The 12,800-nt window shown below is 42.1% G+C and overlaps 1 protein-coding gene across 2 annotated transcripts in view; it reads right to left on the reverse strand.

Annotated features, from left to right (window-relative positions):
• Window positions 1-12,800, reverse strand: part of pkn1a (protein kinase N1a) — a 63,624-nt gene that overhangs the window by 29,480 nt on the left and 21,344 nt on the right. The window contains exon 1 of one of the 2 annotated variants that reach the window (XM_080881322.1): window positions 8,029-8,070. The exons of the other annotated variant lie outside the window; for it this stretch is intronic. Coding sequence (XP_080737448.1) covers window positions 8,029-8,055 — 27 coding nt within the window. The 5' untranslated portion in view covers window positions 8,056-8,070. Of the gene's footprint in view, window positions 1-8,028; window positions 8,071-12,800 lie in introns of those variants that run through there. 2 annotated transcript variants of the gene reach the window in all.

Below are 12,800 nucleotides of genomic sequence, written 5' to 3' on the forward strand. Positions count from 1 at the left end.
TCTCCAGTGTGATACAATGGCTGGAGTTTTCCAAGTGAGCGATAATGACCAGTCAGTTCAGAGAGAGTGTCCACACAGAGGTCAGGGAAAGGCGGTGCCAGGCAAAAATAGGAGGACAGATATTCACTTTGAATGCACAGACACAGACACTCAAAACAAGCAAAAAAAAAAACCAAACCCCACCACGTCAGGTTCCAGTGAAACATGACCACATGTCTCCTGGGGAGCAAGGCCACACAGCTCAGCCCAGTTCAGGCTGACAACGTGATGTTATTGTAGAGGGTGGGATCAGTGTACTCTGGTGGTCATAGCGCACCCTTTTCAGAGTGGCCTGGCAAACATGATGAGAAGTGAGAATGCCATTTTTAAAAAAGAAAAAAATGACTGGACGCCTGTTCTGTCGTGATAGAGGAAGGACAGATGGGCTAATAATAGAGGAGGAAGAAGAGAGAAGAGGAAGAAGAACGATACGCTTCAGGAAGCATTTCATAAAGAAATAAAAAATATATATAAGTATGAGATAGCACCAGTGGTTCAGTCTCTACACTCAACAAGGAAACGCATAACTATTTTAATCAACAGATGATGACTATTTATAAGGGCCAAAAGAGCAGCATTTCACGAGTCATGTATGTTAACTTATTACTCTTAGCTTTGTTAAAGGGAAAACCCACGTGGCAACCTTTAGGACTGAAAAATGTGCAGTTCCATTGCAATAATGTGATAAATAATTGATTGAGTATTGTTGCGTAAACTCCTTCTATTCATGTGCTCTCATTAGCAGGTGTCTATGCCTGTGTTAATGCACCAATACTGTGTTTCAATTCATCTTTCTGAATGAACATAACTTAGCCTCTCATGCAGTTATAGTCTGAGAGCTAAGGTGCAAGTGTAAAAAATGATGATGATCAAAAGCTAAAAACAAGAAGCTACATCCATGTAAATATTGTATACACAGTCTAAGAAGAAGAATGGCCTCAGTCTTTCTCTTAGTTTATGTGGTACTTGTTTAGCATTAGCTACATTTGGATCTCTGTGCACATGGGAGCCACAAGTGAAGTTAGAATGAATGTGTGTATGGATAAGTCTTGGAAAAAAATATTAGTAATTAGTCATTTTGCTCTTAGCAGCAAATTTATTTACTTCTGTTAGTCCTGAGCCTAGCTATGGTTTCCTAAAAACATACACGGCGTAACAGAATGTGATACACAAATCTAAGAGTAGTTACTGAGGAGCAAAGCAGATATTGCCTGATGGTTTATTAAGACCAGACTGATATTGAGTGAGCAGCTCAGTTCACCATTAATAAGGAAAAAGCGACATGAGTCTCTTCCTGTTAAAGGGAGTTCTTTATTCCCACTGTTGCAGAGTGCTATTTTTTTCACTGAGACATTGTTGCACCAGGATCCCATACAACGGGTGATTGTTATTCTTTTACACCACAAAGTTTTAACTGTTGAAGAAGCAGATGTTGAGGAGTCTGTGCAAACTTCCTAGGCAATTCAGCCAAATAAAAGGAAGCTAAAATAAATCCAAATAAATGCATCTTCAAAGCACGCAGCCACCTCTTCTTTCCTTTACTGTTCAGTCAGGAAAGTGTAGGGATTAGCCATTAAGGTAAAGATGTGGTGAACAAAACTTAAAGAACCAAAACAGAAAGAAATATAAGCCTAATCATAGTCCTTGTTTCTGCTGACACGCACTTTCATTTATGCAAACGTTTTTCACTAACAGCTGAAACCAAGAACGCAGTGGTGAGCAACAGAAGCAAAAAGGAATTCCTCATGTGATCAATAACCACGATAATGTTTGGGAACTGCACATGCTGCATGGCTAGAAAGGGGAAGGCAGAAGTCATATCTGTAAGTGTTTACTGTTTCCTCCACATCAGTCACAAAACAGATGGTGCACCTTCATGGTGTGTGGTTAGTAACCCTGCATCACTGCACTCTCTGTTTTGGAGGGTTTTATAACCCAGCAGTTAATGTGGCCGACCCTTGAAGTAAACATTTAAAAGGAGTGAAAGTGAGTAAGGAGAGGGTGTAGAGAGTGGATTGTATTTGTGCCTAAGACTAGCAGCTCTGTGATGTTTATATTTCTTTAGATTTTTAATATTATCCTATTAATCTATGCTAATTAAAGTCATGATAATGCAAATGCCATTAGCAGGATCCATGTTTTGTGAACAATGACTGAACAAAACAGCACACATATCTATCATCTGAACCCAACTGCTGGAACTGAAGCAGCAAAGTAAAATTGCTGCTACCATGACTTAACAGTCCATGTACTCCAGGACGAGGGCGATGAAGAGATCATGTTTCTGTAACACACACACATACACACAAACAACAATGGCAGAACCATGATTCAGCACGGGGTTCCTCTAATGGATTTACAGTAACTTGTATGTGATTTCCTGCAGACCTATTCCACTCGCATATGGGTCATTTCGAACTATTGTACTAAAAAGATGAAACTCAGGATCTCAGGAAACACCATTTCCTATTCTTGTCATGCTGATGGACTGCAAGGCACAGAGGCAAGGACAGGGAGTGGGACTAATAAGCAGAGAGTGGTATGATGCCCAGAAACGGAAAGCATACAAGAAGAAAGATGGAAATAAAAAAACAAAACAGTTGAAGGGAAACGGTGGTTTGCATAGCCAGTTTTGACCTTAGATCAAAAGTCATTAACATGCAAATTTTAGTAAGAAGTGCATCAACGATATTCAAATGGCTCGCTCAGGTCAAAGAAAATACAGACTGGTGAGAGTAGCAGCCAAAATGTGGAGTCACGCTAAAGAAAAGGAGAGAGAAGTGGTTAGCGATGGGCCAAGAGGGGCAGAGAGACAGACGGAGCAAACAAAGAGAGAGTGGCGAGGGGACAGGAAGAGAGGGAGGAGAGAGAGACCGCCGAGGCGGCTGAGAGAGCCACGGGGTTGACGCAGGCAGGACGGGGGGCAGAGAACGGCAATGAATCAGCAACCGCACACTGCAACTACAATGTGCAAGAACTGGGCCAGTCAAGTATTCACCACAGTAGCTCGTAGACAGCAAAGCAAAGTGGCTGCTGGCTCAGGTCTTTATATATCTGGAGCAATGGCAAGGTTGCTTTTTTTGCTCCATCTTTCTAGCGTTTATATTACAGTATTAATAAATGCCTCTGACACAAAAACCACCAATAAAGGGCTAACTGGAAATGATAACAGTGATATTTCCATTTACAACAATGGAAAAATGCCCATTATAGCATTCCAAAGAGCTAGCATGACTTTTAAATAACTTTTTTATCTTTGGACTCCAAACCCGAAAGATTCCTCCTCCTTGCATGTTTGCAAGCTGGAACCACTAAATGTTTTTTATGCTACAGAACTGATTGAAATGATTAGCATAGAGGTTTTTTGTTTCAGCTCCATTAGATACACATCTTATTTAGGAGGAGGAGCTTAAATAAAATAGGACTAAAAAAAAATGCTATCCGGTTGTTCAGTGATGACGCGACGAATCCTACTTCCGGGTCTAAAGTAGTCTGCGTTTAATATGGCTTTTGTGTTGTTAACATGTTTAATGTTATGTATTTTCTTCTATTTGATCTCAAAAAGCTCCTAAAACAGTCAGTGATCACTGTTGACCTCCCTCGGCTTTTATTATCGCTAACCATTTATTTAAGCTCAGTTTTTAAAACCTTAGGATGTAACTACAGCACAGCCCATGCAGCAGTATATGAATGACTAACCTCGTATTGTGGATGGATTATCTCAGTTGTTCTCCTGGCTGAAGTTTGGTCCTTTTACAGCATCCTGCCATGCGATTACATTTGTTCCTGACCACCGAGAACACTCACGGTAACTTTTATCGAGTGGAAAAAAAGTTAGCTTGTTTATATTATGCTAACATAGCTGTGTCGCTAGCGGTCACGTAGCACATCATTATATACCAGCTAGCCCAACTTCAGTAACCCTACAAACGTCACTGCTGTTTAGTTTTCTGTCTTCATTTATGCTGGAAGTGATAACAGAGCTGTACGTTTTAATTTGTTTCCAAAACCCCGCAGTCAGGACATGCTATATTGTATTTAGATAGAAGCTAGCGAGCTAACTCCCTGCTAACTTCTAACTCCGTTAAATGTCATAAATTCCGTTTTCATGGATGCCTGGATGTTAAACTCAATTGTTACACCTGGTAGAGCAGAACGCTGATCATTTTATTAAAGATGAAAGACTTTAGATAGTTTTTCAGCTCTCAGTAATGCCATAGTGATCGTTTGATATATGGACCTGCAGCGGAGTTTTAGACCCAGACACGGCTAGTGACGTCAGACTGAACAACCGGATAGGAGAACATAATGACTATAATTGGGACGGCGTGGCCTGACCCACAACTTATAAATGCTCATGTAAAAGCATAATCATGAGAATGAGGGCAAAGATGGGAAGTCCCGGTTGTTATATTCACAACTTCCAAGCCTTCCAGTACAATCCCCCCTTTTATCTTCATCATCTCCAACCTTTCTGGCCAAGTTTTCAGGCTCTAATTTGTTTTGTGCCACATCGTTTAGTGTCATCGCCGCCACCTTAATTAAAAAGGAAATTCATACAAAAAAAATCAATGATCTTTAAGGCAAAAAACACGTATTTCAATTTAAGAATCTCACTTTGTTGTCTTGTGTTAGCTCAAATGGCAAGCCATCACTGAATCTGAAGGCCATTGTTCTCACGTCCTACTGGCCACTTCAATTTTGCACTGGTGGAGGAAACTGAACTCTGTCAGCTGCAGCCAGTTTTCCCCAAAATGACTGCACACTCGTTCACTTTACAGCTAACTTGTAAAGTCTTATAACAAAAAACAAAAAAACTTGACTACATCAGCGCTAGAACCATGTTGAAAGCCATTAGCCACAAATGGAGAAAACCTGGAACAGTGGTGAACCGTCCCAGACCACGGAAATGACTCCATCGACAAGTGATGCAGGACGTCACCAGGAACAACATCTAAAGAACTCCAGGCCTCACTTGTCTCAGTTAAGGTCAGAGTTCATGATTCACCAATAAGAATAATAAGAAAATTAAAAAAAAAAAAGGCATCCATGGAAGATCCAATGAGAAAACCACTGCTGACTAAAAAGGACACAAGGGATCATTGCAAATTTTGCCAAAAAATAGGGGAAAAAACCCATCTTAATAATTCCCAAGTGTTTTAGTCCTGTTACATGTGGTATAAAACTAACACAGCATTTCATAAAAAAAAAAAAACACGAGAACAGTCAAACACAGTGATGGTAATGTGATCCTCTGGGGCTTCTTTGCTGCTTCAGGACGACTTATTGTAATTGATGGAACAATCAATTTCAGTCTCTACCAGAAAAGGTTTGACCATCAGTTCATGACCCTGAAGCTCAAGCTCACTCGGGCTATGAAGCAGAACAATTATCCAAAACATACCAGCAGCTCCAAAAACAAAAAGAGAGAAGCTGAGAAGGTTTTGGAGTGGGTTAGTCCAGTCCAGATGATTTGGCATGACCTTAAACGGACTGTTCAAGCTTGAAAACCTTCCAATGAGGCTAAATTTGAACAATTCTGCAAAGAAGAATGGGCCAAAATTCCTGCATAGCATTTTGAAAGAAGCATTGCCAGTTACCACAAACACCTGATTGCAGATCTTGTGACCAAAGATGGCACAACCAGTTATTACGTTTAGGGAGGGCAATTACTTTTTCATTTAGGGCCAGGTAGGTTTGGATAGCTTTTTCAGCTTAATAAATGAAAACAACATTATCTTTGACATGTGTAAGACTGAAATCCAGAAAGGGGCAACATTTTTTCCAGAGCATTGTTTGTGGAGAATCTTCAGCTGGGATACTTCGCTCAAGCAACTGAGAAAAGTGGCAGCCATTGTATTTAAACCATGATCTGATTCCTACGGTAATTAGTAAACCCATCTAAAATAATACACTCATGGCCTCTTTCCATTAGAGACGGATTATTCTGTATCTCTCTTTAAGAAAACTCTTAATGACTGAAAATAAAGCCTCAACAGCGAGATAACCATTCAGAGCAGACTTACTATGAACTAGAACATTATGAGATTATTACGCATCCTCCTGTAGACTCTGCATCAACCATGTTTCAATCAAAAATGCTTTTTAATGTGTTGGACAAATACTACTCTACCTACAATCCTAAATTAAAAGAGTAACGTCTCCAATTGGCCCCAGAGAGATTTTAAATCTTATCTCTTGTGTCTATGGGCACATTATGTGTTTCTAGACATATTAGAACAACTGTGTCCAGAAACACATAAAACAGAACATTTATCAAGACACACAAGTCAAAATGAGGCTGACCTTTTCTAAAATGTGCTCTGTCCAAACCTGAAATTTGTCGGCTTACACTCAAAACAACAGGTGCTAATGTTTTCATATACACTCAATGCTGGACATGCAAAGTCAAGTCTTACTGCCTTACCCATATCCAGGTATCCATTTTCCTTCCATCCACCTCTTTATCTGCAATGTTTACTTGGTTTTACTTTCTTTAGCTGCTTACTCAAAACCTCTGCTGGAACAAACAGACTCAGAGCAGACAGAGCTGACCAGTTTCAGAGCAAAAGGAAACCTTCTTCAGGTATTTGCAGTAGTGAAACGTGCAGGTCAAACGGTGGCTCCCAGTTTCAAATCTTTCCTTATGTCTTTTCCTCATTTCCCTGACACGTCAGTAAGCTGCTTTGTTATGCAAACTTTTGGGTGGAGTCCTGGATTCTCACCTGGATTACTACTGATATCCTACAGCAGACACAAACAAAGCCACTACACAGATACATTACCTGTTACGTGTCCAACAGCAGGTGCAAAACGTCCAAGAAAAAAAAAAGGATTCGTAACCCCCCCCCCCTTTAGACCCCCATTCTTTTTGCTTTCATTTATAACTTTCACACATGCAAAAACTGAACATCTTATACAAAGTAAACACAAAATTATTTTGTTTTAAGTTGAACGTTCAAGAGAGCCCCACAACGGCAGTGAGTAATCAGATTAAATAAACACCTTGCACAATATGCACAGCACACTGTTACTAGTTATTAATGACCTTATATTGGTTATTATTGAACTTATACAGGTTATTAATGAAGTGTGAGATATATACTGCAAGGGAAATTTTAAATGGTAAAGGGCCTGTATTTGTATAGCGCTTTACTTAGTCCGTAAGGACCCCAAAGCACTTTACACTACATTCGGTCATCCACCCATTCACACACACATTCACACACTGGTGATGGCAAGCTACACTGTAGCCACAGCTGCCCTGGGGCACTGACAGAGGTGAAGCTGCCGGACACTGGCACCACCGGGGACTCTGACGACCACCAGTAGGCAAGGACACAACGATCGAGACTGTCGGAGCCGGGGCTCGAACCGGTAACCTTCCGATTACAAGACGAACTGCCAACTCTTGAGCCACGATCACCCCATTAAAAGTGAAACTAACTTAACATCGATCCATCAGAGACTCAACTGTGATTTCCTGATGGAAAAGCTAAAACTTCGAAGAAAGCTGACATCCTTACAACAAGCATAACTTCTTTACTTGTGATCACTGTGATTCAAATGCAGATAGCAGTTATAAAACAATAACACTGATCCTATGATCTGATAATGTATCACGTCAAAGAATAGTCGATAGTTGAAAATGATTAGAATTACTAGGATCTTCTTTGAGTCGGTGATGGAAAATACATTTATTAGTCTTTTGATGACTCAAAAATAGATGCATCCTTCGAGACACTGTTTCTCGTCATTTTCTAATAATTTACAGGCAAACTGAAAGAAGTGCAGCCCAACGAAAACCAGATCTTTGCAGCGAGAGAAGCAACAGGTAAAAATAAATGTTAATGAAAAATGGCTGAAAGCCACGGAGCCACAAATGTTTAGAGACAAAGGTTAAAGATGAATCAATCATAAAAAGACTTCAGTAAACAGAGCTGGACGTTTACATGACAAATATCGCCAGGTGGGAATGTAAACACAGACCTTTTCCCTCCTTGAACTTGCTTCCATAATCACAAAACCATTCCAGGAACCGAGAAGGAGAGAAAAGGAGGCGAAGGCAAGAAAGAAGCAGCTATTCAGACGGTTAGTCTTTAGAGGATAGCTGCTGCATTAATCCCCTTCATCAGCTGGGGGCTGGGAGATCCTCAGCACAGCAGGTCTCCTGTCAATCACCTTCTGCTCCAGAGGTACTTATTGACAGACCACACCTGTCAATCACTGTCCAATCCCCGCTGAGTCAGTGAAGAAGGTCGGCAGCTGTCTATCGACAATACATAAGTAGAATAGCTGACCTTACAACATGCCAACATGACTGACTGAGCACAGAGGGGCTTTACCTGAAATGTTCAGCTTCTCATAAAACCAGATTGCGCTCATAGACCTGTCTGTGTGCAAGGAAGAGGAGTAGGAGAAAGAAAGACCCATTTTAAAAGTTATACATAGTACATGTGAACTCTTTTACATGAAACTATGTAAGCACCAGAAAACCGAGGAAAATCGCTCTCTCAGTCAGAGAAATACCGCTACCTGAGTGGGCGTGCAGAGTTTTTAAATTACAACAAGCAAAAGAACAGAGTGAATGTCAACTACAGCGTTTAAATAAAAAGCTCCCTGATGGCGTCTTCAGGCCAAATGAAAAGTGAAGTTGACATGAACGGAGCTAAATCCATACAAATATTTCAACTTTGGTGAAAATTGTAGGCGTCCAAAGTCTACGATTGTTGAGATTCTCCCACATGTTTATTCTAGTTATTTTTGTAATAATTACAATGGAGAACACGGTTAGTGCTGCTGACGGTGGGCAGCTCTGTTTGACTTTACTTTTCCATAGAGACAAAACAAAACAGGGGGTTTGGGGAAAAGTTAGTGAAATCGCAGAACTTCCTGGAAAGTTCTGAAAAAAAATCTAATGTTACTTAAATCCAATCGGTTGCACTTTGGAAGGAAGTACAGTCATTGGAAACATAGAGTCATGTGACAATTTAACCTTTACTTAACTAGGAAGTCATCTGAGGTTTAACATCTATTTTTAAGTGACAGGCACACATGTGCATAAGCACACATTAGAATGACACAACTTTAAAAAACAAAACACATAAAACAAAATAAAGTCAAAATTATACAAACGAAGTATACCCTTACTGCTTAGGACATATGAGGGCAAGTAACAGCCAGGTGCTGCTAATCAAATGCAACTGATTAACTGATCATCAGCAAGTGTGACCAGCTCTGATGGTGGTGGTCTGTGTTAACCCAATCTCACATTCATCCAAGTAGTGAACATCCCAGTTCATTATTATTAGAAAAAGACTGAAAAAGTTTGACATTTCCGGAAGGATAAAGCTGTTTCTCTCTAAAAAGAACATGGCAGCACAGCTTAGGGTTGCAATATTGCATGTGAACAAATCAAAAGACAGAAGAAACCGACCATGAACTCCTCTCTGTACCAAAGTATTCTAGACTTAAATGTGAGGTCATGCGTCTGTCAGCTGAAGCTTCCCTAAAATTGGGTCGCACAACAAATCTACAACAGACTGGCTGAAAAAGAAAAGAATGAAGATGCTACAATGACCCAAGTCTAGACCTCAACTCGACTGACCGCAAACCACAATAAACACAAACAAGATTGTAAGAGTGGGAAAAAAATCCCCCCAGTGATGTTAGAGACTCAGAAAGTCATACATAAAACAATTACTTCAAGTTATTGACGCTAAATGTGGTTCCAGGAGCTACTGAATCATGGGATGTACTTAGTAGGACTGTAGGGTGGACAAACAGACCAACCTTCCACTTTCAGTTGTACAAATATTAACTGTGACACCATCAGTGGACAAAAAGGTAAACAGTACGCCCATGTGTAGGTTTAATAAGACGATGAATTTAAAGCTCATGTCAGACTGACCAGTAACAACTCTGTAGTTACGATTGCAGGACAAAGTAAAAAGCAGACAAAAGCGTATTTACATATTTATAAACCAAGAACTGAAACTACCAAGTCCTCCCAGCCGTGCATCACCCAGTGCAGCCTGCTGAAGCACTAATGCAGGTCAACAGCAGCAAGATCAAATCTTGTGGACTTCTTAATGTACTTTTTCAGTTTCAGTGGTTGAGAGACAGAAAAAAAAAATGTAACGCAGATGCTGCTGATAACACTAAACATTCGTCACAGAGTAATAAAGTGGTAGCACATATCTGAAAGTGTGTGTGTGTGTGTGTGTGTGTTTGTGTGTGTGTGTAGGCAGCTCTTGTAGAGATGTCTCGGTAATTGCTTTGACAGGTCTGGGGTATTGTCTGAGATGAGCTTCAAGGAAAAACAGCACTGCAGAGCTGCACAAACTAAACTGATATCACTGCACTTCATGTGTCTTTCAGCGTGTGTGTGTGTGTGTGTGTTAATTCTGAAGTGAAGGGACTGAAATGGTTCTGCAGGCCTGACTTGCTATGTAGCACTAATGTGTTGCCAGTTTAGTTTTGTCACGCATAAAAAGCATGAAAAACAGCAGAGAAGAAGCATTCCCGGATGTGTTGACTACACGGGGATTTGAGGCCAAAGGTTACATGCAAACTTCCACCTGAAGTCAAAACAATGTATGCTTCACTTTGCTTATGAGCAGCACGCCAAAGGAAATGTGTCCAGCAGACTGCAAGTGTGTATGTGTGAGTCAAAGAAAACATCTGGAGGCATTTCTGAGATGCCTGAGTGATGACAACAGCCAACCTGGCAGGAAAGAAGGGGAGGAGAGAGGAAAGGATGAAAGGAAAGGTAGCGGACGAGTCGAGAAGCAGCAGAGCGATAAAGCTACCACGCTATAACTTGTTTAACTTCAGTTCCTCTGAACCTAATCAGTCTTCATTTGTCATTTTTTATGTCAGATAGCAGCACATGGACCACACAGAAAATCTTTTAAATTAGAGGTGCTGTCAAAAACTGAACTGTGAGGACTGTTTCAGACAGTAGCGGCAGATACTGATCAGTACTGGAAGAATAAAAGCAGGACCAGTGTCTAATATTCTTTTACCATCATTTGTCATTTAACAGCACAGAGATTGATTTAGTTATAGGGGTATCCTATTAATATTTAAAGACATATTCTTACTTCACTGGTTTTTAGATAGCACTTCTTTACAGAGCAGACAAAGCACTTCTAGATTCTTCCAGTTTAACTGAGTTGATCTACTTAAAAAACAGTGAAGTGAACTAACTAACCATCCATGCATCCTTCTCCCCATCCACACCTTCCAGGTCCTCCTGAGGCATTCCCAGGCCAGATGGGATGCACAGTCTCTCCAGCAGATTCTGGGTCTAACCCCGGGCGTGCACTGAAAACCTCCAAAGGGAGGTGCCTGTGACACGTCCTAACCAGATGCCCAAACCACTTCAACTGGCTCGTTCCTACATGCAGGAGCAGCGGTTCTCCGGGTGTTCGTGCTCCATCTCTAATGCTACAGTAAAGCCCAGCAACTCTACAGAGGAAACTCACTTTGGCTGTTTGTATTCGCAGCCTTACTTACTTCTTCAACAGGTTTGACCAGCCCACAACCCCCCCACCCTCACCCTCACCTTCACTACTGAGTCCTCCCCCCACTCTCCTGCCTCCCTCGCTTCCCCCCCTTCCTGACACCATGACACCCCCCTCCTCCAATCCCTCTCTCAGCAGCAAGACATCTCCCCCCCTCCCCTCCTCCCAAACATCTCCCAGTGTCACAGTGGATCAGGTCAGGAGGCAACTGAGGAAGCTTTGCCCCAGAAAGGCAGCAGGCCCAGACAAGGTGTGTCCTAGGATGCTAAAGGCGTGTGCTGCTGAACTTGGGGAGCCGCTACAACGAGTCTTCAACCTCAGTCTGCGACTGGGGAGAGTGCCCGCCCTATGGAAGACATCCTGCATCGTCCCGGTCCCCAAAAAGAACCGGCCCAATGAGCTGAATGACTTCCGACCGGTGGCACTGACGTCACATCTTATGAAGACTCTAGAGCGGCTCTTCCTCAACTTCCTCCGACCACAGGTACAACATGCCCAGGACCCACTACAGTTTGCATACAAGGCGGGTGTCGGAGTGGAGGATGCCATCCTGTACCTCCTACACAGAGCCCACTCACACCTGGATGGGGGAAAAGGCACGGTCAGGATACTGTTTCTTGACTTTTCCAGTGCCTTTAATACCATCCGGCCCTGTATGCTTCAGGAAAAACTGAACAGGATGGAGGTGGACCCCTGCCTGGTGGCTTGGATCTCCGACTACCTCACCGACAGACCACAGTACGTCAGGCTGAAGGACATCACGTCTGACACTGTGGTCAGCAGCACAGGAGCACCACAGGGAACTGTGCTGTCCCCTCTTCTCTTCACCCTGTACACCTCTGACTTCTGCTACAACTCTGAATTATGCCATATTCAGAAGTTTGCAGATGACACGGCCATCATGGGGTGTATCTGGGATGATCAGGAAGAGGAGTACAGAAGTCTGGTGAGGAACTTTGTCGCATGGAGTCACACAAACCACCTGCAACTCAACACCTCAAAGACTAAGGAACTGGTTGTGGACTTCGGGAGGTCCAGAGAAGGTCCACTGCCGGTTCAGATAGAGGGGGAGGAGGTGGAGGTGGTCAACAAGTACAAGTACCTCGGGCTGTGGGTGGACAATAAACTGGACTGGTCATGCAACACAGAGCACCTGTATAAAAAAGCCCAAAGCCGACTGTACTTCCTCAGGAGGCTGAGGTCTTTTAACATCTGCAGGAAGCTCCTGAGGAT

This window comes from Rhamphochromis sp. 'chilingali' (genome assembly GCF_963969265.1).
Source record: "Rhamphochromis sp. 'chilingali' genome assembly, chromosome: 4".
Taxonomy (NCBI): domain Eukaryota; kingdom Metazoa; phylum Chordata; class Actinopteri; order Cichliformes; family Cichlidae; genus Rhamphochromis; species Rhamphochromis sp. 'chilingali'.